Genomic DNA, 26,183 nt, shown 5'->3' on the forward strand with positions numbered 1-26,183 from the left:
TAGATTATCAAAGCAGTTTTATTGAACTAAAATCAAAAGTTAGACATTCAGTGTCCCTGAGAGGGGAACCCAGACCAACCTATTCCCCCCACCAGACTGGAAGATACATTCACTAGACGTGAAATGGGAGACTTTGGCCCAAAGCCTGGAAGAAGTTTAGCTCCCTTTCCCTCTGCTCTGCTCCCTGCTAGGGATCTGTCACCTCCCTGCCTGCCTGCAGCACTACCCCTGCCTGCACAGCTCTTGTGCCCTGCCTTTCTCAGTGTGCCTTCTGCCCATGTGAAAATGTGGTCGGTGCCAGGTCATGTTTGAATCCGGTCAATTAGAGCCTGCTGAGCCCCAGGACATGGTAGATGTAGGCAGGCAAGATAGGGGAGTGATGGCAACACATTTCCATACTTAAGAGGTGCCAGAAGATGTTTCTGCTTGGACAAAGCCAGGTAGGGATAATGGTAAGGGAGGATGGAGTCTGGATGCAGAAGGCCAGTCGTGAGCCAACACCACAGGGCATAGTAGGCAGGTTGATGTATTTGTGGCTTTCTGGCATTTATGAGTCTCCTCTGAAGCAGGGAGGAGGGACGGTACCAGCCCTACCCCTCGCTCTCTGCCCAGGCTTTCTCTCTCCATTCAACTTTACCTCTGAAGGGTGCCACACCCTTGTGCCAACACTCCCACAGCAGCAGGAAGGGATCAGCCTTCAGCTGGATGTCTGTGGGAGATCCAGGGCATCCAGTGGAGGTGAGCTGCACAGGAAAGAACTGAACAAACTGGGAAACAGATTGAAGGCAGGATCTGGTAGATCCAGCTGGTCTTGGGTGAAATGTGATCTTCTCTCTGTTGGCTCCAACCATGATTTGCACTGCGGGCTGTGGATGCTCTTCCCTGACTTCCCCAAACTGGAAGAGGAGGAGAGCTGTGACAACCTGGAGGCAGTGCAAAACGAGATGGGCCTTTACACAGCAGTGTGTGAAGAAGGTGGGTGAGGCTGGGGCTAAGGAAGGAGGATGGATGAAGGCAGTGGTTACCTGCAGCAAGAGGGGGACTGAGAATCAATCACTGGCCAAAGTTATTCCCTGAAAAGGCCCAGGAAGGTTCGTGACATTATGAACCTGTAGCACTTTGGGTTTGATTGGAAAAGACGGTGCAATTACAGCACCGGTTCCATGAGATCAGCCTCCACCAGTGGAATCACAGCCTGGAACTCTGCTGGCTGAGGTAGGACATCCACTCTTTGATGGGGGGGTTCCCCACAGCCACCAGCTTTTTCAGAAAGGCACTGGGCCGCAGCCCGGGGACATCAGGATGGGCCTTGGAGTACTTGTGCAGCTTGGCCAGCACGCGGGGCAGCCCCACGGTGGAGGCGTAGAACATGGGGCCACCCCTGTGCTTTGGCCAGCCATAGCCATTGATGTAAATCACATCCAGGTGCTCTGGGCCCGATGCTATTCCCTCAGCCAGGATGGCAAAGCCTTCGTTGATGAGGGAAAACAGACACCGCTCCAGGATTTCCTCCTGGTCTATGAAGCGGGGCTCGATGCCATGGGTGTCCCTGTACTGGACCAGGAGGTTGTGGAGCCACGGGTCCGGCGTGGCTGTCCTGCCCCCGGCCTTCTCGTACTGGTACCAGCCCTTGCCGGTTTTCTGGCCAAAGCGGCCGCTCTCGCACAGCAGGTCTGGCAGGGGGCTGTACCGCTGCCCGTGCCGCTGCCGCGCCGGCGTCCCCGTGGGCACCGAGGGGCCTGTGAGGCCCTGGCCCTGCCGGGACCTCCAGCCCACATCCAGCCCAGCCAGGTCAGACATGCGGAACGGTCCTATCTTAAACCCAAAATCTTCAAGGACCCGATCCACTGCTTCTGGTCTGCTTCCTTCCTCTAAAAGGAAAACTGCCTGCTGTACATATGGGAACATCATGCGATTCCCAACAAACCCAAAGCAATTCCCTACCACCACTGCAACCTTTCTGAGTGCTTTGGCCAGCTGCATGGCAGTGGCGATGGCCGTGGGGGATGTGTGGCGGCCGTAGATTATTTCCAGCAACCTCATGACGTGGGCAGGGGAGAAGAAGTGGGTGCCAATGACCTGCTGTGGGCGGCTGGTGGCAGAAGCTATTTCGTCGATGTTCAGGGCTGATGTGTTTGTGCACAGCAAGGCCCCTGGCTTGCAGATCCTCGAGAGCTTGTGGAATATTTCCTTCTTTAGTGCCATGTTCTCAAACACAGCCTCAATGACGAGATCTACATCACGCAACGAATCAAAGTCCAGAGTGAACTGGAGACGTGCAGGGTTGTGGAAATCCAGGGTCTGGGCACCCCTCTCCATTTTCATCACCTCACGTTCCAAAAGGAGTATCACAGCTTTTCTTCCCGTGTTCAAATACTCCAGATCTCGCTCCAGGGCTACCACAGGTATGTTGGCTTTAACCAGAGAAGTCACAATGCCTCTGCCCATTGTTCCTAGCCCTAGGGATAAAAGTGAGATAAAGTCAAAGACTATGAATGTAAAATTAATCACCTGACAGTATCATTTCCTTTGTATCTCCAGGATAAAAATGATGGCCTCTGCAAAACAAGTGGTACACACACAGAAAAAGGAATTCAATACTGGAAAACAGAAGGGGAATTCTGTCTTCCAGTGAGCCCAAATGTTTGAAAAGCAGCAGCATAAAGGCAAGTTAGTGTCCTCACAAGCTCGCAAAAGTCCAGTGGGATTCACCCAGTGGGCACAGACCATCTGATTCATGTCTTCTCCCTGCAAAGTTTTATACCTATGGAAACCAGCATCACTTGAGTGAGAACCTGGAGATCAAAGAGAGAAAATCTGTGTTACAGTTGCAACCCCGTTACCATCTTCTGCAGGCAGGTTCCCGGCGAGCTTCCCCCCGAGTCTGTCAGTGCCCCACTACTCCTGCATGGTCCGTTATGGGCACTACACGAATACTTTGCTGGTAAGATTTTGACACCAGCAAAGCTCAGATAGTTAGTTTCTCCCTCCTTCTCCCTACTTTCCCTTTTGTCTCCCTCCTCTTCTCCCTCCACACTTCATCATGTAATCTTTGGAGCAAAGAAAATTCAGCTGCTCTTTCTGCAAAGACTCTCAGACTCTGATCTGCTCTAAACCCTGTCTCTAACGTCTTGTGTGTCTCTCGTTGCCGGGACAAATGGGATGGAGCTGACACAACATTCCTAATCCAGAATTCAACATCTTCTCTCTCCTTTTAAAGCACTCTGGCACATCAATAGCCTTTTGCCTGCTGTCCACACTTTATATCAAGCATCTCTACCCACTCTCCAAGTCCTCCAACACAGGTCATTCCTAATTTCTGGAGAAAGTCACACAATCTTCCTTGTCCATCACACAGTTAAAGAATTCCTGGTAAAGAATTTATGCTGTGCTTTTTTTTCTCCAAGACCATAAATGTGCCACCACCATCAGGAATACCAGTGTGGAGATTACTGGCTTGATCCCTTCCACCAGCTCCGCCCTCTGTGACATCAAATGAAGCTGCACACTTACACTTTCCTGTGACACACAACCCACAGCCCTGACCCTGCTCTCCCACAATGGAGGCTTTTCCAACTAAGTTAATGCAAACTACTAAGAGAAGGTCAGCCCATTTTACCAGCTTTAGAAGTGTGAAGCAACTGAATGGAAGGATTATTAATATCCTAAGTAAAGGAGAAACCAAACAAAGCAGAGGTTTGTTATAATTCTGTTAAAATGATTTTTTTAATCCCAGGTTTACAAATGAAAGTCAGCTAAAATATACAAAAAAAAAAAAAGGGGATTAAAAATTTTGCCTAAAGCAGCTTTGTAAAGAGGAGCTGAAATGATGTCATCCTTTCAAGAAGTTCCAACGACCAAGGTCAAGCAAGATAGCATGTTTTTCCTGCGTGCTACACACCCTTCATATAGTTCTGCTCAGCCTCAGCTTGTGTGCACACAAGACATTTCAAACATTCCCTACTTGGCCACCAAAAGATAGTTTTTACTGACATCACTAGCTGGCAGCCTGCTTATAAATCACTATTACCACTTCTAAGCAAGTGCTGAAGTTCCTTTCTAGGAAATTAGATTTGCTACTTAATAATCAAGTTCTACTGAAAACTAATTTGAAAATAAAACTAGAATAACATGAATCAGCCCTTAGTACTTCAGTGTCCATGGTTTGCTGACTAAAAAAACCAAACACAAGTGGCACCTCCCATTGTGCCCAGTCCCCAGAGCCCTGGATGTGGGATCAGGTGCAGTTAAGGACAGTTTTTCCCTGTCTTTGGTGAGCTATAGGAACTGCTCTCTTCTTGGGCAGTGCAGAGGGTAACTCACTCCCCAAGCCCAGCCCTTGTCTATAAGGTGTCTTTAGACATCAGGCTTAAGTGTTTGCAGTTCCACATGGCTCCCTCTTAAGTCTCTTCCTTTCCAGGGTGGAGTCCTGGGTTTTCTCCCTGGAATTTCCAAGTTCTCCACACATCCTGGGTCTTATTGACTACTGTTCCGCTCAGGTTCAGCCTCGTGACTGAAATCTCAGCAGTTCTCTCGCCATCTGAACACGCTGCTTCTTCCTGAATCCAAACCTCTTCCATGAGCAGACATTCTCCAGCCTTCTTTCGCAGGAAAGCTCTGCAATGGTGTGAGGTGATTCCCCTTTGCTTTCATCCTGAGTGCTCCCACGTGGGTTTTAGCCATCCCATGATGGACAGGCACACATGCTTGTAGTACTACACTTTCTAGGCCACAGGTGCAGACTTACAGATAAGATATGAGCTTGCCAAGCTTGTTTCTGACCTAGAAAAGCTGTCTCTCAACTTCCTGCAGAACTCTGCAGTGGCCTGTATGAAATGATGTTTAATGAAGCTGGCAGAGAGAGTAATGAAAGCCCCAAGGGGTTTGTTACATTAGAGCTCGCACAGCATGATTCCCCTGGAGATATTTTCTAAAATTGGGCTATAAAACTAAGGAGAGCTCTGGCTATCCAGCAGGGAAAGAGCATTTCTGAGGACTCCCCTTTTCCGTTTCATAAAGCCAAGTGATCTTGGGGAAGAATATATTAGAGCAGAAAATAATGGTAGGGAATGTTTGGGTCTTACATGTGAGAACGTTGTAGAAGAAGGAGGAAGGGAGATGTCTCATGCTCAGCTCAGGTCACACAGACCAAAACACAGTGAGGAACTACTCCAGAATTTCTACTGTATGTTCCATTTTCTTACTCAATAGTGCTCTCACTTCCCCCAAACCACAAAAAACCCTATATTCTCATCTTGCAGACAGGGGACTGTTTTCATGTCCAAGGAACATCTTCCTAAAAAAGACTGAAATCTGCTTCAGGAACAAGAACAGTGCCCAACCATCCTGCTCCTGGTCTTTTGTTGTGAAGTGAAGCTTTGACATATAAATAAAACTACACTTGAACACATGTAATTTCAGGCCAAATATGGGTATGACAAATCCATTTGCTGGGCAAGCTGAATGAATAATGATGGTTAATTATTGATCTGTCACGAGGTACTCAGAATACGAAATATCATACAGAATTAATTGAAGGAATTTAAAAACAAATTTCAAAACAAAAGAACTTGAAATATGTACAAGGCAACTCGTGTAGTCACACGCAGTACAGAAATACAGATCAGTGGAAAACATTCTGAACTCTAATGAATATTTGGGCTTTAAAATGCCTGGCAAGGGAAACAATCCTTTATAGATTGGTAAAAATATGCAAGGACTGTTCCAGTTTTCCTGTTAAAAACAACAATGAGCAATTGGTGGTGGCGGGCTGCTGCAGACTGGAGCTGCTGCTTTCTCTGGTTCAGGGTATTAATTTCAAGCAGAAGTACTGTGATAGTCCAGGCAGGCAGGGAGCTACGGGGAGATGCAGTTGGAAGGGACAGAGACAGAAGAACTCTTTTTCTGGGTGATGAGGAGCCAGAGACAGGGAAAAGAGGTGGGAGCCAAGAGTTCAGAACAAGCAATGAAACAAAAAGTCAACATGAGAAACTCTACATGATCTTCTCGTTTCACATCACGCAGCAATAAAAGATGGAAGCAGCAGCATAGTGCAAGATGGGTGTAGTCTGTGAAACAGCACAGCACAGTTGGAATCGGGGTCTGCTTGAGTTCTGACAGCCTAAATGGATGCAATACCTTTCTCTGCCTGTCCTCCTCCCTGCAGTGAAAATAGAGAGACCCTGGGTCACCTCGGTAGACTCAATACTTGCATGGATGAGCAGCACTGTTTTAAAAGTTGCCAGTCTCTCAAAAATCATCCCTAAATATTTGATTTCTGGTGCTGCAAGGATGTACTTAAGATCAAAAATGTGAAGCTACAAAATGTTGTGAAGCATTGTACTGGCTGGAGAATGACTTTTTGTTACAGCAGCCTGAAAGAAAAATTACAATTGTGTTGGCATGTTCTCCACCTGTCTCTAATAGACTTGCCATTTCACTGATATCAAAAGGCAAAATAGGAGAAAAACCTTCTAGAGGAAAGAAAAGAAGCACAACAAATGGCAGAAAGAAGTGGTGCAAAGCAGTGACACTTTGGTGTGGGATTCAAGGCTTAAAAAAGGTGATCAAGAACCTCCGAAACAGGAGATGTCACATCAAATAAAATATGACGTGAACAAGAGCATTAACAAAGCAAGTTATACTGGTGGGCCATGGGGGCTGGGTGAGAGGAGCAGTGATTCAGCAAAGCCATCGGGGTCTGGGTGAGTGTCATGGCCCTGAGTGCACTGAGAAGCTCTAATGTCCTTGACCAGACACACATGGAGCCACACCCACACGGGCCTCTGAGCCCCATTTAAGCTCAGACCCAAGCCTGTAGTCCCTTCCTAAGCTACGGTGGAGGAGTTCTGGTGGGTTACTGTGGCTGTGCCAGGCTATGGATGCTGTTGATCCAGGCTTCAGCCTGCAGAGTGGCTTCCCACCTTTACCTTGGACCTGCATCATCCCGGGAACATTGCTTGACCACCTGTACTTCCAGTGGGTCCTGGCTGTGATCTCTGGGCCTGCCCTGCTTGCCCTGCTCAGGTACTGTAAATATTGATGCAGCATGGGTTGTGCTGCCATCCAGAGGGAGAAATGGGTGGGTAGGAGCTTCAGGAAGCTCATCACGGGAATTGCTAAGGCCAGCATGCAAGGAGGAGCAGTCTTGTGCACCAGCACGTGCTGGGGGCTGGAAAGCAGCTCCCCAGGAAAGGGTCTGGGGGTGCTGGTGGGCATCAGGGTGAGTCTGAGCAGTGATATGGCCTTGTGGCAAAGAAGGTTAATGGTATGTGGAGCTGTGTTGGCAGGGGTCTTGCTGGCAGCCTGAAGGAGGTGATCCTGCCCCTCTACTCAGCACTGGTGATACCAGCCCTGGGGTGCTGGGTCCAGCTCCGGGCTACCCAGCACAAGAGTGATGTGGAGTGAGTTCAGTGAAGGGCCAGTAAGGTGATTAAGGGACTGCAGTGTGTCCCGTGAGGAAGGGCTGAGGGAGCTGAGACTCCAGCTTGGAGGGATCTCACCAATATAAATAGCTGAGAGAAAGGTGTAAAGAACATGGAGTCAGACTTGTGGCCACTGGTGATAGGCACAAACTGAAATGTGGGAATTCCATCTGAACATAAGAGAACAGTTTGTTTACTATGGAGTTGACTGAGCACTGGCACAGGTTGCCCACAGAGGTTGTGGATTCTTCATCATTAGAGATGTTCAAAAGCTGTCTGGGCATGGTCTTGGGCAACTGGCTCCAAGTGAAGTCATTTGAGGGCAAGATGACATTCAGAGATCCCTTCCTGCCTCACAGATTCTCTGGTTTTGCCCTCCAGGAGGTGTTATTGCCACTGGCTCCCCATCCCTGGGGTGCAGCTGCTCCCTGCCAGCAGATAATTAACAGGATGTGTTGAACATGACGAGTATGAAGGTTGGCTCTTACCCTGAGCGTACTAAGAAGGAGCAAGGAAGAAACATCCTGGTATCAGGTCTTGGTGTAATTACTCCTGGAATGCTGTTCCCACTTTGGCTATGCATGTCCTATGAAGTGTTGAAAAATTAGGGGGAGTTCAGGGTCATGACAGTAACCAGAGTGTGACAGATTGTGCTCTGCAGCAGAAGTATGAAAGAACTTAGTTTATCTATTCTGCAGAAAAATGGTTAACTTGAGCTTTGTCTGCAATCAGCTATGAAAGCACTGAAACTTGGGCATGAGGTTGGGGCAATTTCAGACCAGAATTCAGAAACCTGTCTGGAGAAATACTTGATCCAATGGATGGGAGATGCAGCCCAGCCAGCTGAGTTTCGAAATGAGATACAGGTTTATGTTTCTCCTGGAAACTTTCAAGTAGAGGTTGCAATTTGTCCTCAGAATTCTCTGTAGCTCAGTTACAGCACCAAAATAGGCAGATCAGATCTAACAGCCCTTCTGGCTAAACTGTCACAGCGATTAGGTCTTTGCAAGTGTGTTGTTCTGGTTGGTTTATCAGCACATGGCAAAGGATGTCCGTTCCAGTCACTCAGGCATTCCTACAAACTCAACATGAGCCCCTCCTGGCAGAGCACACATTTCAGGGTGGGACCTGCCTGTGTCCAAAGTTCTGTGCTCTTCAAGCCACAGAATACATTTCTCAATAACTAATGCCTCTTTACCTGAATGCTTTAACAGCCACAGATCCTCCTCCCAGGGTTCGTGGACCAGTGTTTAAAAATTATTCTTATTAAAAATGTGTCATGGCAGCCAGTGAAGAGAAGAGAACTTCAAAAAACCCCAGTCTTATGGCCGAAATGAGCTCTCAGACAGCTCAATAGCCCCAAGAAGTACCCAGAAAAGAGTAGGATTGATCTGGTGAGATTTCCTTGGAGCAGAGTGGATGTTTTCCAAGTGCTCCATTACTTGTCTAACCATTTTTTAGTGTTACTATCAACAGGCAGAGCTGAAAGATATTTTTTTTTTTTTTAATCTCAGCAGTGCATCAAAGGTTTTATTTAAATTGCTCTTATAAAAAATTAATGAAGGCATTATCTTGCTGGGCTACAAAATGGCAGGAGTGGATCCCAGTGAGATGAAATCTTCTTAAAATACAGCTGTCAAAACATTTTTTATATTAATATATCCCTGAGTGACTCTGCACATGCACTTGCAGTGCAGAACTAGACCAGGAGGAGGAGAATTTCATACAAACGTGCTTCTAACACGAAGCAAAGCCAGGACACGGAGTGTTTAAAGGGGAGCAGACTGCTTGTGGTCCACACACACGAAGCTGTCTCTGAAGTGAGAGGAAGTTATTCTTCCAAGGGAAAATGTGGCAGCAGGCAACAATGTAGTGGGATGTGAGATACCGTGTGAATTTCTGAGCTTGACAATGCAGTGACAACTTCCCTCCTTGGGTGGAGTATCTGTGCTGGTGATGGGTGTGAGTGACTGTGGGAATCCCACTCCTGCCTTCTGCCGCGAGCAAACCTCAATTACAGTGATCCCCCTCAGCTGTGCCGTTCCCTGTGCTCAGCCCCACAGACCAGTGATCCCCCTCAGCTCTGCTGTTCCCCGGTGCCCCACAGCAGCTGTTCCCCATCAGCCCCACAGCCCTGTCCCTCCCTTACCGATCACGGCCGCGGAGCGGACGGGCTGTGGGGTCGCGCTGCTCCAGGAGGCTCCGCCGGGAGTTGTCCATTTCTGCACGGCCCTCTCGGCAAAGAACGCGTATTGCAGGGCCCGGGCCTGGCCCGAGCTCAGCAGGACCATGAACAGCTCTCGCTCCCTGCGCACCCCGTCGGCGAAGGGCATCTGGGTGGCGGCCCTGACGGCCTGGAAGCAGAGCTCCGGAGCCAGGCACCCCTGTGCCCGCTTCTTCACCCTCACTCGGGCTTCGCTGAGAAAGGCTTCCGTGTTGCGCAGCTTGGGGACTGGCTTCAGGCTGAGCCTGCGGGGTCCCAGGGGCTGGCCTGGGGGAGAGAAGCGAGGTTACAGAACAGAGCATCCACATCTTTTCAGACATAGCCCCTCCACCCCATTCCACAGGATGGGAAGGCGGTTCACCTCTTTTCCCTCTGCATCTCACTGCATTAGGACTTCCATGGCACAGTGAGATGGGTCTAGAACTACAACATCTGACATTTCTTCTTGCCTCTGCTTGCTCTGACATTTGCAATTTTTCAAGTCCCTTCTCAGACTTCAAAAAAAAGTAAGATTTCGGCCTCAAATAAGTAATTCTCTCCTTTTTCTCAGCTCCCACAGTGCCCTGACTTCTCCAGTTCTCTTCCTCCACAGTCCCAGCTGCCACATTCATATGACTCTTTCTTATAAACCTTTGTACTCAAGCTTTCCTCCAGTACTGTTTAGTGCCCAGTGCCCAGATGACTTTGCTAGTCAGAGGCCTTCCAGCCAGGGTGCTGATCCAGGCATGGATAAGAGACTGGGAAATACACCCTGATTTCAGCTCTTCCCTGACTGCAGGAACCGCTCAATTCACTTGGGGTCCAATCACAAGGAAAGTTCACCCAGCATGAGTTGGGGAGCAAATGAATAACAAGGAAGAGTTCATGTGTTTCTGTGTCAGCAAGGGGTGAATCAAGCAGCCACACAAATATGTGAAGCTCATTACAGACAGCGGTTGCTATGGTGATACCTAGAAAGGATTTTAATTGAGAGAAGTTAGTTACATTTCAGATGCCAAAATCCTATGTCTACTTCAGAAGCACAAACTTGGAGCCTGCTGAGCGAGCTCTGACCTGGCCATACTCAGGAGTTCCTGTGCTCTTAATGGCAGCTTGCTCAGTAAAGACTGTGGAAGAACAAGATCAGAAATCCAGGATGTATCCCCTTAATTCTGCAACATTTTCACAAAGACCCTGTTGTCATCACAGCCACATCCAGGTCATTAACTGCAGCATGTCACTGCATGGATTGCTGCAGTGCTGTTCCCAGAAGCATCTGGGACTGCCACTAAAGCAAGGTGGTGGGTTGGGAACCTTCTGCTGAGAAGCTCTCTGGGTACGGTCTCATTGTCCTTGCCACACTTCCTTCCAAGGCAGTAATATTGCATCCAGCTCCCCTTTTTCTTCATGTTGTCTGAGCTAGGGAAATGCCAGTGCACCAGCAGAATACTCAGGAAGTCATCCAGAGGATGCTGAGGAGTGGGAATAATGGCAGTACTGAAGGCATGGTTGCCCAGAGAACTTGTCCTGACTTGAGCTCTTCCTGCAAGACTGAGCAGTGCTTAAGAGAAACAGAAATGTGAGTTTCCAGAATGAGTTATACTGTTTTCCTGAAATAATGGTCTTCAGAGCTCAGGCTTTTTAATTAAGCCTTTTAGGGAACATAAAAAGATGAACACTCGCTGTGTAAGTAGTTTCCCTTGTAATCAGAGTTCATAAAAATGTTTTTACATTGACAGTGGATGTAATTTTTATCTGCCAGTATTGCAAGATTTAGTCAGGATAATGTTCCTTTATTTTTGTATCCTTTGTTTCTCCCCTAAATCTGTGTTTTTAACCCTGAAGTGCTCTTAATTTAGGATTTAAATAGCGGGTTTCATTCCATCTCAAGAAGAAAGCTCAGGCTTGTCCCAGAAAGCTGATCTGATGGCTGAAAGGCCACCTAAGACTGGGAAGATCAAGGTACTTCATATGACATCTCTGTGGAAAGCAGTGGTAAAAGAGGAAGGCCACTGGGAGTCTTTAAGCTTGCTCTTCAGACAGCAAGTTGTACAAGCACTGATTGGGGACAGGAGACAGTTCTTCAGAGTAAGAAAGAAAAGTAACTCTCCTTAGGGTCCTGTAATAAAACTCTTATTAAGCTGCAAGCTAAATAGGCTTTGCTAAATATTTCTACAGCATCTCCATGTAGTATCTTTGCTTTTGCAATGACAGTAAGAATAAAGGACATATCTACGAACAGGAAAGAATGATCAGAATCCAAACCTGGGAAGAAGAAATCAGTGTGCGACACCTGCGGCTTGATTTCCGAAATCAAAGCAGCAGGAAGATGATGAACAGTGTCAGACATCAGTGCTGCACGGAAAAGCACCATCCACACACAGAAGCCAGCATAGATCCCTGCTTTGTTTGCCCAGGGTTTGTGGGCCAGGTGGCATGAAGGACAGATCCAGTCCATAAAGCTTCCATTAGCAAAAGCACCACATAGACATGCAGTGTCAAATATTGTGCTATTTAAAGAAAAAAATATCATGTGAACTCTTGGCATATTGCATGATGGCCCTGCAAGAGGCAGGTCTTCCTGGTGCAGTGAACTGCTTGTGAATTTGTGAGGAACAAAGCTGAGCCCAGCCCCTGCCCCTCAGGCCTGCAGTGGTCTCAGCCCTGCCAGAGACAAGTCCAGTCCATGTCAGACTTTACACAAACTCTGTTTGTGTCACAGGGCACTTTGCTGGGCCTTCTGTCTAAAGAGTCTGGGGAGAGATTAAAATGTCTTTATATTGTGCATCCTGGCAGGGATGACGCAGCAAGGCCCTCACAGCTGTGATGGAAAGCCTTTCTCCCCCAATCTCCTTTTCCAGCATCCAATTACCTCCAGCAGGATCTGTTACGCCTCTGGGGTTTATGAGCCTCGAGAGAAACAACTACTTCTTCCACAGTCACTCCCAGTGGCTTTACAGTCAGAAACTCATCATCCTTCCACACAGGAATACCTGTGGGGGCCTCAGCTCATTCAAATTGCAGTGATTTTTCTTGGCTCTTTGGTGCAAGCCATGGGTACTGGTGTGCTCTGAGGAGATGCTAAAGGCCAGTCAGCTGATGTGGTCAGAAAGCAAGGCGTGATTATATATGAAGAGTTTCAAAGTCTGATATGCAAAGGACCAGCAGCCCTTTCCTCCTCCAGCTGAGGAAGACTAGGGCAGGGCAGCAAGTGGTGGGCAGGATGAGCTGCAAGGTGCTGCCTGCCACCACAGTTCCAGCAATTCATCAATTTTGTGATGCCATCAGCTGGGAAAAGTCTGAAATGCACCTTTGGATTACTGCAGTGATCACCAAGCACATTTAATGAAAGGACATTCTCCTTGTCTCTGAGGATTTAGCTTCTGTCTATTCCTTTTAAAAAGTGCCTTCAGAAGTGAAGATGTTTTCTCTTGCCTGGAGGGGCCAGGAACTTATTCTTGCTTCCCATCTGCAGTATATAATTACTCCTTCTCAATGAAAAATCTAACTCAGGACCAGTAATTGCCTCTGTGTATTCCTACACCCACTTACTGTTTCAGAGCATCTTTTGAAGTTGTTCTTCATTAGGTACAACCTATAAAGACGTATGGATGAAGACGCTTTCCCAGCATCTCTCTGTCAACTGCGTATCACAACAATAATCAAGGACCCTGGCTACAGCAGGGCCAGTCATTTGAGACTGATCTCTTGCCATGGGATACTGCAGCTCCAGCACTGAGAAAGCTTTAGAAGAAAATGATTTCTGAATTGATTCTTTGAGACTTATCTTGCAGTACAGCCTTCCCAGGAATAGAAATTCTAGTAGTGACAGAACTAGTTATTTAGCCAGACTGCTCTGGAAGAAGTCAGCAGTTGTTAGCTTCATGTTTAAAAAAAATCTCATCAGAAACAAACTGCTGCATGCCATACAAAGCCAGTGGACTTCTGGCATGGCTTTTTTTGTACACTCTTTGGTTTTATTAAGATTATCTGAAAAATATTTGCTGAAAACAAAACTCTGTGAACAAACACCATGCAAGACTGGCATCTCTTCTGCAGCCTGTTAGTGCTTGATGGAGAGAAATAAAAGTGCTGGTTTGCCTTGGTATGACAGGGAAATTATTAAATTCAGGCAAAGGCCAAAGCGAGGAATGACTCAAAAGGAACACAGAGGCTCTGGGCACACCATTCTTTCAAATTATCAGGTAATCTGAGAGTAAATGGTGATTCAAAGTTTGTCATGGTCTTCCGCAGGGTCTAATGAGGAATTTTTCAAGCAGGAAAGAAATAGATTATCTGGCTTGCCAGTGCTTTCACTGTAAAACCATGTACTATAAATGCCAGTAAAGCTGTTGGAAAGAGTTTGAAAGCATTTTTTAAGTCCTGTGGGAGTTGATATATAGCATGATGTGAAACACTGTCAGTGGCATTACTCATTTTTACTGGGGTAACTCAAACTGGCAATAAACGGATTGGAAGTCTAATAATGAGTAAGACTGGGACAGGTTACCTGCTAAACATCCAGCCAGTGTCCTTGCATGCTTACATAACTCTCCAATAAAAATTAAAAAATACTGGTAGTGGCAATTTCCAGAGAAGATGCAGCTACAGAAGAAGGATTTGCCAGTAGTGGTAGTGGACATGAGCTCCAGGAAGCAAGTTACCCTGTGGAATAGAGTGCTCACTGATTTTTCCCTGAGCCCCTCCACTAAGGTCAAGCTGGTTTTCACAACTGTCAACCACTGCACAATATCTGTCACAGAGGAAAGAAGCATGAAAATATGTAAATTTCAGCCGATTTCACGTATCATTTGTTGAAATCCAGAATGTTTGTTGGCTTGCCAGTTCTGGCAATGTATCCATTACTCATTTCGTGATGTACTGCTGCTGCCATCAATACTGGGACAGACCTTGTGCAAGGCATCATTCAGAGCCCAGAGGGTACATCAGAGGGAACACTGTTTGTTGGGTTAATTTGCATGGAAGAGTGGTTAATATTCACTGCTCTCCCAACAGATGGAGAAGCAGAATTCTCATTCAAAACAGACAAACTCAGTGAACCAAAGTATCTTTGTTTTTCTTAGAAGCAGTAGTGAAATACATCACCATCACCCACCTCTTGCTAAAGAATTATGTTTAGTCTGCTGACATGCAGGGAAAGAGAAAAGAGGACTGCTTATGTCATTGATTCTGCACTAGGAAATGAAGCCCTAAAATAATATAGGATGAATAGAGTGAGAAGGAAGGCCATCTGCTACAGAAAACCTGGCCCTAGAATACCATTACCACCTGTCTGCTACATCTCAAGGTGCAGGGAAGGATGTAAGACACTGATATTTAAGAGCAGCCCATTCTTTCAGGCACCTTAGAAATATGGTGCACTGTACCCTAGGACAAAGCTTAGGCTGCCTCAGTTTCCAGCAAAGGTGAGGAAAGGGCCTTGTCTGTAGGGAAGAGAATTGGAGGAGCAAAAGCAGCACCCCATCTTGGGACAACACTGGCCATGTGATCAAAGCAGGAAGGGTTTCTGCTTCCCTGCATTCAATTCACTGTGACAGAGCTCCTGATGGAACTCCATGGTCTGTTTCCAAAGGTACAAGGAGGTTAATAGTGGAAAAATATGCTGTTTTCTCTCAAGGCAACGCTCCTCATGCTGCACAAGGAATGTGCCTCTTCCTGAGTTAACTCCAGTGAATTTGATTCTGTTATTTCTAAGGTGGGGGAAAAAAAAATATCTCTCCACATCCCTCCCATCTCCACAAGCTGTTTTTTTACATGGCACCCAAAGCATTAGGGACAGAGTCACTCACAGACCATGGATCATTAAATTGGGCTGAGGATGTGCCAGTCCTTCCACTAAAGGGAGAAAGTTATTTTTGCTCAGTTGTTATTGACGGTGCAACCAGAATGCATTCACTGCCAGCTGTATCCAGAACTATATACGGAAAGAGCACTTACTCCCCAAAACCAGCAGCCCAGAGGAACATGTGAGTTTGGATATACAATTAAAAAGCAGCAGGATTTGGTATGTACCAGTACTCTGAATCTCACTTGAATTTCTGCAGCTTTCCAGAATGTGATTTTTTTTTTCCACTTCAGACAACAATAAACAAATTCTGCAATTAATTCCATCTCACGTGGATGCCAAAACTAAAGAATGGAGCACATAAATTGGAACAAACTGGTGGGCTTTGTTCTGACTCTCTTCAGCCCTGAAACATCACCAATTATTTCCTGGCATTGCAACAACTCTTTCCTCACCAATCACTTTGTTTGCCAGGCGAATTGCTGCCTCAACTGTGTTTTCTTCCACCACTTCATCAATCAAGCCCAGCTTCAGTGCTTCAGTTGCTGGAATGTGTTTTCCTGTGATAAAAAGAGAAATAAGGTGACTACAGTGGAGCCTGAGGTGCAATTTCATTCTTTTCCATCTGACCAAATGACTGGTGTGTAGCTGGTAATTAGCCCCTCATGAATGGAAGCAAATTGAATTATAACCCAAGCAGGTACACAGGTAAAAAATTCCTGTTTTTTAGACCAAGCTGGTGGTAAAACTCCATGTCATGTTCTTATATTGAGAGTAAGGCCAAGACACAGCACTTACCTGTGGTGATCATATCCAGAGCAGCTGGGATCCCAATCAGTCTAGGCAGTCGTTGAGTGCCTTCAGCACCTGGAAGTAACCCAAGGGTGACCTCTGGTAAACCCATCCGAGCCTAAAATGAACCAAAATTCAGCAATAAAACTGATTAGAATGAGTGGTAATTACAAACTGAGCAGAACAGAGGGACACCAAGCCGATATGTCACACGTTTCTCCTCTAGGAAGCCTCAAAACATCTCCATAGACACCTCATCCTTGCTTTTTGCCAATAAGACATTTAAGACAAGAGTCCAAGAGACCATTTCAAGGACTTCTTTAGAACTGCACAGAGAAAACATGACCTTTCTGTGGATGTCTGTGTGCCAGCACAGCACTGGGGGAGAGCTGTGGGACCCACAGCATCCCCCAGACTGACACATGCGTCAACTAAGGCTTTCAAGCAGTTGTTACCAAATGCTGGAGAGCACTCTGACTTAACTGTTACCTTCCTACTCAAGTTCCTGGAAGTTTAGTAAAGAATCACAGAATGGTTTGGGTTGGAAGGGGCCTTAAAGACCATCTCATTCCAAACCCTGCCATGGGCAGGGATGCTTTCCACTAGATCAGGTTGCTCAGAGCCCTGTCCAACCCAGCCTTGGACACCCTGAACTCTTCCCTAGTCTCCCTTCAAATGTCTCTTGGTGCACCTGACATCCAGTAGTTATGGCAGGGCAGCAGGAAGCAGGGTCTTACCTTCTCTTAACAATCTATTTAGATTTTGTTTCCTTTAAAAAAAAAAAAAAGTAGTCTGAAATTTTCTGTTGAGCTTTTGAGAGATTTGGAGCTGCTTTAAGACCACTACTTATAGTGCCAGTAGAGTTGGCACTTTGTGATATGGTTTAGAGGGCACAGTGGTATTTGGCCAAAGGTTGGACTTGGTCTTGGAGGTCTTTTCCAACCATGATGATTCTGTGATTCTATGGCACCCACCTTAGGTGGCACATAGAGTGCTTTACGCTGTTACAGTAACTCACACTATCATGGAGAATCAGTGATTCACACTGGAAAAGTGAGGGGATGGCCCTCCCAGGGAAGAGCCTCCATAAGGAGACCAGGCACTGCTCAAAGGTGGGTCAGCATTCCTGAACCTTGGAGGGGATTCAAGAAAAAAAAGCCAGATCAATCCCAAAGACTCTTAAAGCCGTCTTTTGATCAGAGAGCTCCTTGGGAACCCAGACCTCATGGGGATTTGACCCTAAATGTTCCATGCTAGCTGAGTTTCAACTACCTATTGAAACTAGGCCATGAGCAGAAAAAAAAAAAAAAAAGCAAAATTCACATGGCTGGAGGAAAAAAAAAAAGAGAAAGTCACACTGCATGAGTCAGTAAGATACAGCTGTCTGCATCAGAATATAGATAATGACTGCTGAGACCTAGGGCAAATTAACATGCGGGTACTGAAGTTTCTGTGCAGCCATCTTATCCCACTAGTTACAAATCAATTTTATATTTAGAAATGACTTGACATGAGTTACGTAGTAAGACTTACGAGAGCACGTCAGGGGTGGTGCTGTAGGTGAGGAGTGCCTGAGCATGCAGACTTGTACCCCACAGCCACTCTCCTCTGGGCAGAGGGCCCCAGGACAGGCAGGCTGTCCCACTGCTCTGCAGGCTCCCACCCTGCCTGGGGCCATCTGCCCGTGGCTCCTGATGTCTCCACCAACCTCTCTGGCTCTCAGTGTGCGTTACCTTCACGTGTGCCACCCGGTAGTGACAGCCCAGTGCCACCTCCAGGCCTCCTCCCAAGGCGACGCCTTCGATGGCCGCCACCACCGGCTTCTTGCTGCTTTCTATGAGGGACACGAGGGCACCCAAGGTCCTGACCGGTCTGTTTACAGAGGAGAACCCTCGGATGTCAGCTCCTGGGGTGACACAGACACATCAGGAGGAATTAGTGGGCAAGGCGGTGACTGGAGCAATCCTTCCCTCTATGTCTGAACACAGCTGCTCGTGGACACCCACATCCCTCAGGAGCAGCAGAGTGGGTAACAGCAACTAACCCCTTTTGGGACCACCTTCAAGGAACCCTGATCCTTGATCCTGTTCAAAGAGCTCAGGGGAAGGCTGAGTATAAAAATGCAGAGTAACTGCAAAGATTGTGCAGTCACTGCAGAAATTTGCTAATATCTCTGGTGTAATTAAAAATAAATTGAGTCTGGAAAAGTTAGGTGCAAGTTACTACTGACAAGCAGTGTAGGGCTCCACAGAAATTCCCTAGCTTCCTGGTCTTCTACAACTGGTAAAGATCTGTTATTCACCACTGCCCCGCCCCACGTACATTCCATACACTGAACTAGCTGATGGTCCGGATATTTTACACAGACAAAGCCATGGAGAGTAAGGAGGCACCAGTACATCAGGGAGATGAGCAGCTGACCCTCACTTCAGCACGAACAGACCAGCTTGCCATGAGCCCCATGTCAGCTTTGGCACAGCAGAATAGACAAAGCCCACTGTCTTGTGGCCATTTCCAGCCAAATGAGGACTTCTATCAGCATTTTGAGGTAGAGACTCTTCAGACATGGTGGGTGGAGAGTGTTTCCTCTTTTGTTCAGGCAGTGTTTGACATCTTACCTGCACTGAATTTCCCATTTTCTCCACAAATCATAACAGCTTTCACTGAGGGATCTGCATCTGCTTTCTTCAGTCCATCCTCTAAAGCCTGGAGAACTTCAAAACTGAAACAAAGAGAGATCCAGTGAGTAACAGTCAACTCCATTCCCCTTCCAAGAGGTCAGCGTTATGAACACCAAGCACTGCAGTGAAAATGAGCAGGTCTGTCCCTTGGTCTGGTTGCTGCCACAGCCTCTCTAGGTGAATCCTTCCCTTAGCCTCCCTCCTAATCCAGGGACAAGAGCCAGAATTCAAGGAGCCAACCGCAGATCTGTCACACTGCCTGGGGAGTCCTCTCCAGGCTATGGCACTGCTGCTTCCACAGCCAGCAGCACAGGGAAACGTTCTTTTGGAAATGTCTTTATGAATTAAACATTCAGATTTTCAGGAAAACAGTTTGGCATAATTTAAAAGTAATTAATGCTAAACCACTGACAATCTAAGAACTTTTTAAAAAGGAAAGGAGCTCCAGGGATAAAAAAAGCTATCTTTTAAACACCTGACACAGGCTGGGGCTGTGCTGATTTTAATGCTTTCACCTTGTGACGATCTCCACATAGGTACAGACTTAAGCTGGTGTGGGATCCTGTCAAAGGGGATTTGGGCATGAAACACTACATAAAATGTCTTTTGACTCATGTGAACAGATATTTCCAGACACCAGCAGTAAATCTGGCCAGCAAGGAATTAATGAAGAATTTCAAAATGGACCTGTAAAAGCATAAATAATATTTTTTCAAATCAGGTACTTAAAAGATCTGACCTGATTGTATATCCACTTTACACTTGATTCTTATAAGGTAATTTATAGATACATGTATGTGTATGGATTAACATGGAGAGCATAGTCTGTTTTAGAAGGTGGTAACAATAGAGATGGTAAGTAAAAATAGAAGCATTAACACTTGCTAACAGAAATAATAACAGAAACTGTGTTTATATATAATTTAGATACTAAAATATACTCATATACACACAGTTTTAAGTATATAGTTTATGAGAGACTGCTCTGTGTACATGGGGGTGCACATACACTATGTGTAGAGATGCCTCTGATTCAGAAAATCTGGGCCGGCTGGAGGAATATCCAAGTATCACATGCTTGCCCAGCCCTTTAAAAATACAACTTTCCTTCCCAGACCCGCTCCAAAACCTGAGCCCAGCTTTGCACAAAGCTGGGTGGTCATGAAAAGGGAGCAGATCTCTTGATGCCCAGTGGAAAGGCCTGAGGCAATCTAAGTTTGGGCATGTTTTTCTATATATTTGAGGGCATTTCATCAAAAAAGGAAGCTTGTTATAAAGTAGGTGAAAAACACATCACTGTACTTGTGTGTACATGTATTTATACAAGGCAATAGCTTGCAGAAAGGTGGGAATCCATCATCTTGAAAGGAAAACCTGGGGAGCCCAAGGAGTTTCCTGTGAGTTGGTTGTGTGAAGGATTGCCAGCCAACACCTGCAAAATCTTCTTCAAAATCCAAAAGTTCAAAATCCAAAGGCATGACAAGCCATTAGCAAAGTCTGTTAGTCAGGGCTGTTGGCTGGGGGAAACTGTCTAGGAGGGTCTCCAGGACCACCTGCCTGGATTAAGGTCATGCTACGCAGAAGGACCAGTGGGGGTCCTGACACCTGATAATCAGGGACTGGGAGAAGTGTTATCTTTGGAGAGAGAACAACCAGTTACTTACAAATTGCCCCATCCAGACATCAAAGACAACTCTGAAGTCTGATGTTAGTAATGGTTCTGAAAGCTGAAACCTAAAATGAGAATAATTTGGCCATGGCAAAGAAAGACTGTGAGGTGAGTTGGTAAAGGTTCTTCCACTGTATACACTTCCATGTGGCAGAATATGAAAGCCTTCCCAAATCTAATATATTAAATATGTCTTAATATGTTAAAAAATTGTCTTTCATCTCCCTCCCCTTGGCATATCAAGTGCTGTGGCTGCTGCTGTTTGAGGGGCACCCACAGGCTGCACCCAGTGCTCTCGGAGTTCTGTTCGTGCATCAGAGCAGAGCCAGGCCACAACAACACCGGCCTCACCCAGGGGCTGGGAGATTACAGGGAAAGCCATTAGGAAATGCCATTACGCTCTACAAACCACGGTGCAAAGAGGGGGAAAAACATATGTACCGGGACCCAAACAAATGTTAAGTTACTGATTTGCAAATATTGTACAGACAAACGGCACAATTCTGTCAGCAGCAGACAAGAAACATTCCTGTGTCTGTTCCAGGCACGTGATCAGCAGGTGCAAAATGCCCATCTAAAAGTCTGTAGTAAATGGAAAGGGTCAGGATTTTATGCAGGAAATCAGCTATAAGCCCTTAGCACTTACAACAACATGCTCCTACCAGAATAAAAACCAATCCTGAAGGCTGCCAGAAATTAACAGTTCAATACCTACATGGCTTTTATTAACCCAGCAGAACTATTTATGCCAGAGAATAACTTGACTCAGTACTTGCATAAATATTTCTTCTCTCTCCATAAGGCATTTTCCCAGTGGGATTTTTTTTGTAGGACAAGAAGGAACAAAAATGAGATTTTTTGCAGTTGCTTGTTCTCCTAAGATGGAGTGATATGTTTGCCTTGGATTTGTCACAGCCCAACACACAGCCTGCCTTGCTTTGTCACTCACGCATTGTAACTGGTACTAAAAGATGCAATTTTCGATGAAAGCATCATAGTAAAATGTATGACAGTAAAACTGTAAAAACACTTAGGAGTACCCCAACTTCAAACAGCGAGAGCATTAAAGAAACAAAAAGTCACTATAATTTGCATAAGTACTTCATGACTGTGACAATGTCATTCGTTTAGCAGGAACAATGCAAAAATTCCCTCCATGCATTCCCATCAAGGCTGCATCCCATGTAGTCAGCTCCACCATGGAAACTATTCTGACTGCAGGAAAAGTGATTCTGCTGAGATGATTCAGTGTTCAGGTTTCAGAAACACAAAGCAGGTGCTTTTAAGGAACAGGTATGCACTGGGGTAAGAGAATATTCTTGGAGATGACCACACCAGCTTGGTTTTATTTTGTGTAACTCGCTGCAGTAGCAATGTGCTGGATTTGTAACAAAGTTTAATTATTTACCATAATTATTTTAGATTTTAGCTGTGGTTTATGGATGTGAACTTCTTTCATGTAAAAAAAAAAAAAGAAAGCAATTGAAGGGAATCTGAAAATTGTCTTAGTCACATTTAAAGAAGTGAGACTTGAATCCAAAGGTGTATTCCCTGAATTGCCACTGCTAATTTTGAGCTTGATATCCTGTAAGCTTGTCCTGGGTTATATTTTTTATTTAAAGAACTTTTTGCTATTGTTTTTTACAATGCCTTGATTCAGTCTTTCTGTTTTTTCACTCTTAATTTCCAGTTTACATCTGCCCTGTCAAATTTTACAGGTTTTCTCGTTCTCCTCATTTGAGTAAGCTTTCCACTTCTCAAGAAAAATCAAACTTTTCCCCTAGTGTTCTTTGCTTTCTCATCAAGTTATGCAGGGCTTTTACCATATCAGTTGCTGAACAGTTTACCTGGACTTCTAATAAGCTTAAAAAACCTCCAAATCCAAACCTGCACAACAATCCAGGCTCTCCCCTTGTCACAGGCTTCTTGTCCTTTGCATAGCTTCCTCCTGTGTTTTTCTTTGAAATAACTGCTGGGTATTTTTACATAATTCCCCTCCTGAAACTGAATCTCCATGTGCTGGATTTACCTGCTCTGCTGTCTCTTGCCTCAGTGTCAGATCCAGCTGTGTAGTAGCTGCTGTCACACGTTGCTGTGTGACAAGTTGCTAATATGGCCCAAATAGTCATGCACATAAATGAAGGCCAAATCCAGAATGGCATCGCTTTGGTGGGATTTTAGAGGAGTTGTTTTAGGAAGCAGATGCTTATTCATCCCAGAATTTTCTCTCTGCATCTCATCCTGATGAGGTGCTGATCTAGTCCAAAATGGGTAATCACATTCTCCCATCACTGCTACCTGTCCAAAACTGCAGCTTCTCTAATCTTCTTTACATTTTCAGATCATTATGGTGATTGGGATCAGAAGGACAATCCTGGCAGTGAGGGAGAGCTTCTCCACTCATACCTGTTATGCTGTTTAACATCACAGAATCCCACACATAAGATGCTCTACCCCATGTCCTTCCCTATCCTCCCCAGAGCTTTTCTGCCCTTGTCAGCTCACATGTTGAAATACTCCTTCACATCCTTCTAATCCCCATTGCCAGCAGCCTGCCTCTGCTAATAAGGGGTGGTCAGTCCTTTCTCTTGTGAGTCTTGTCCCCAAAATTCCCAGTTCCTTGCATATGTAAATTGTTTCTCTAGATGTCATAGTCTCATAAATGTGGATCTCTGAACACTAAACTTCTGCAAACCAGGAAAAAACACTCCAAACAAACCAAAATTGGCACGTCTCTGTGGGAGCCAAGCTTCCAGACTCACGAGTCAGCACACATTCATTCCTCAGGAAAGCACTGCCTAGCAGGGACTTGTGCAGCAGTGGATGGTGCCAGACAGGAGAAAGCAAATTCCTGCCCACCAGTGGCTTCTAAAGTGCTAATGGCCAGTGTGATGGCCAGGGAGCTGGGAATGGGCACTGAATGCCACCTATAATGGGGAGAGACAGGGGAGGCTGGAGCAGAGCAGCAAAAACTCACCAGTCTTTTAAAAAGCATCTGTACCTGCTGTGAAATGAGATTTCCAGGGTTGCAGGACACAGCTCCTATCCGTAACTCACTGCCTGCTCTCACCTGTGCAGTCAGACACTTCCAACAGCAGGCACAGACCTGCTCCCATGTGCCTGGAACATAAATCTGCAGGAGCAGAAGGAGCACACAAGGAGCAGAGTGTGCTCTGCCTTTCCTAGCTACAGCCAGAGAGAATGATGGATCCCTTCTAAAACAGGTATGCACTGACATGGCATCAAAGACCACAGGCATGGCTGAAGTTATAGTTTAACAGATCTAAAGTCTGCCAGTCTCCCTTCTCCCTCCTGGGACTGGGGACAGGACTACAAGCACACCCTGTGTCACCCTTGGAGTGCCAGAACTGCACCCTGTGGGGGGGCACTGTGGGGCCAGGAGTGAAAGCAGAGTCCGTCCTGGAGTCTGTCCAGAGTCTGCCTGTTACTGTGGGGCAGTAAAAGCAGAGTCTGTCCTGGAGAAGCTGCTGTGTGGTTTCTGTTTGAAGGGAATTTTGGGTTTTCTCCAGGACTTCTCAAAAGAGGAGAGTTAAGATTCCTTAAGCACATATCTGTTACTGTTAACGCTTGGACTCGGTGGTCTTAAAGGTCTTTTCTAACCTTGGTGATTCCAAGAATCTTTAGGTTCTGTATATTGTATTTTTCATGGTAAGGATGAAAAATTCACTGTGAGCACAGCCTGGAGATTTTCTTAGGCTGGCCTCAGGCACAGGAGGCCCAAAGGATGTCTTGCACCCTACAGGTCTGGGAGCCTTACAAGTCTAGTTCACCTAAACTCATCAAGTCACTCCCAGTTTCTCACAATAATTACCTGAGCATGTGAAGATGATCTTAATACACTTTTAAATGTGTTGCAGCAAAAGAGTGAGCATCGCCAGCTGCAATGTAGCTTGTAGCAGAAGAGCAGCAGCTTTCACCCCCTTTTCATGCTCTTACTTGCCTCTTTTGGCTTCTTTTAAACAAACTTTCTCGTTTATAAGTCAAGCACAACCACAGTGAGTTTTTTCTGGCTTGTGAACAGACACTGAATAGACACCATGGTCCCTGTTACCCAACAGCTCTTTAACTACAAATGTTTAGAAAGGATCTATGTAAAGCCAAAAGCGCCTTTTCAAAACACGTGGAAAACGAACATTTCAGGGTCTCCTACAGACCGGTGTTTGACTTTATTTTTCACTGGCTCGTGTTTGAGATTGCATGGACCCTTCTTGACCAAGACCAGCATTTAGAGGTGAATTCCTTAATTGTTTTTAAGAGGCAAAAGAACTGCTTTACTTCTGCCAGCCCTGGTTTAATCCTGGTGCCAGCTCTGGTCGTTGAGCCATGCCTGCTTCCCACAGAGCCCTTTGCCCTCACCCCTGTGCACACTTGGATGGCACAGGGACTTGCCAAGCAAGCACCGTGCAGTGTGTGGGCAGGCAAGGAAACCAGGACACCTGAGGGAAAGGTGGTTTGCACCAAAGGGTGCCGGGGGAACTGCAGGGAGAGACGGCTGCACTGCCAACGCTGCTGTGCCGTGTCCTGCTGGGAGCACTGTCTTGACGTTTAAAGACTGGAAGGTGAAGAGAAATAGGCAAGGAGGAGACACCAGAAAGTAGCGTTTGCTGGGCCTGGTGCTTCTCCTGTGAACCGCATCCCCCCTAGAAACTGCAAGAGAAGTCATGGCGAAGTTGAGCATTTTCTTTTGCAAAGAGAGATCCAAGCTCCCTCTGCAGGAACCGCCGGGGCCTCTGCGGGTACCGAGCGGTAGAGAACAACCCCGGCAGGGGTTCCCAGGGGCCGGGAGGAGCCTCCTCAGGGCACGGAGAGGGGAGTGAGGTGAACAAGAAGGACAAGGGCGAGTCCCCCGCGGCGCTCAGAAGGGAGGGGAGCGCCGGGCGCGGAGCCGGCCCCGCAGCACCCCCAACCCCGCGGGTCCCTGAGGTACCTCAGCGTGTTCAGCGGCGGGTTGCGGAGCCGGATCACGGCCACGGCGGTGCTCCTCGCGTACTGCGCCATGCCGAGCTGTCCCAGCTGTCCCCGCTGTCCCCGGGCCGGCCCCGACACGCCCCGCCCTCACAGCTCAGCCCCCACCCCGCAAACAGCAGCGGAGCCACCGCTCCTTTAAGGAATTCACCTCTAAATACTGGTCTTGGTCAAGAAAGGCTCGTGCGATCTCAAACACGAGCCAGTGAAAAATAAAGTCAAACACCGGCCTGTAGGAGACCCTGAAATGTTCGTTTTCCACGTGTTTTGAAAAGGCGCTTTTGGCTTTACATAGATCCTTTCTAAACATTTGTAGTTAAAGAGCTGTTGGGTAACAGGGACCATGGTGTCTATTCAGTGTCTGTTCACAAGCCAGAAAAAACCCACTGTGGTTGTGCTTGACTTATAAACGAGAAAGTTTGTTTAAAAGAAGCCAAAAGAGGCAAGTAAGAGCATGAAAAGGGGGTGAAAGCTGCTGCTCTTCTGCTACAAGCTACATTGCAGCTGGCGATGCTCACTCTTTTGCTGCAACACATTTAAAAGTGTATTAAGATCATCTTCACATGCTCAGGTAATTATCGTGAGAAACTAGGAGTGACCTGATGAGTTTAGGTGAACTAGA

General features: G+C 46.4%; 1 protein-coding gene across 1 annotated transcript; it reads right to left on the reverse strand.

Moving 5' to 3' along the window:
• On the reverse strand, window positions 1–25,622 carry EHHADH (enoyl-CoA hydratase and 3-hydroxyacyl CoA dehydrogenase). Its single transcript, XM_050328071.1, has 7 exons — window positions 25,524–25,622; window positions 18,844–18,947; window positions 17,959–18,131; window positions 16,232–16,343; window positions 15,889–15,993; window positions 9,574–9,915; window positions 1–2,459 (listed from the first exon to the last, which is right to left on the reverse strand). Exons 1-7 carry the CDS (start codon window positions 25,592–25,594, stop codon window positions 1,189–1,191), a joined length of 2,178 nt encoding a protein of 725 aa, XP_050184028.1. The 5' UTR covers window positions 25,595–25,622; the 3' UTR covers window positions 1–1,188.
• Between the last annotated feature and the right edge of the window lie 561 nt (window positions 25,623–26,183).

Source organism: Myiozetetes cayanensis, unplaced genomic scaffold, assembly GCF_022539395.1.
Source record: "Myiozetetes cayanensis isolate MyiCay16 unplaced genomic scaffold, myiCay2020 scf36, whole genome shotgun sequence".
NCBI classification, from domain to species: domain Eukaryota; kingdom Metazoa; phylum Chordata; class Aves; order Passeriformes; family Tyrannidae; genus Myiozetetes; species Myiozetetes cayanensis.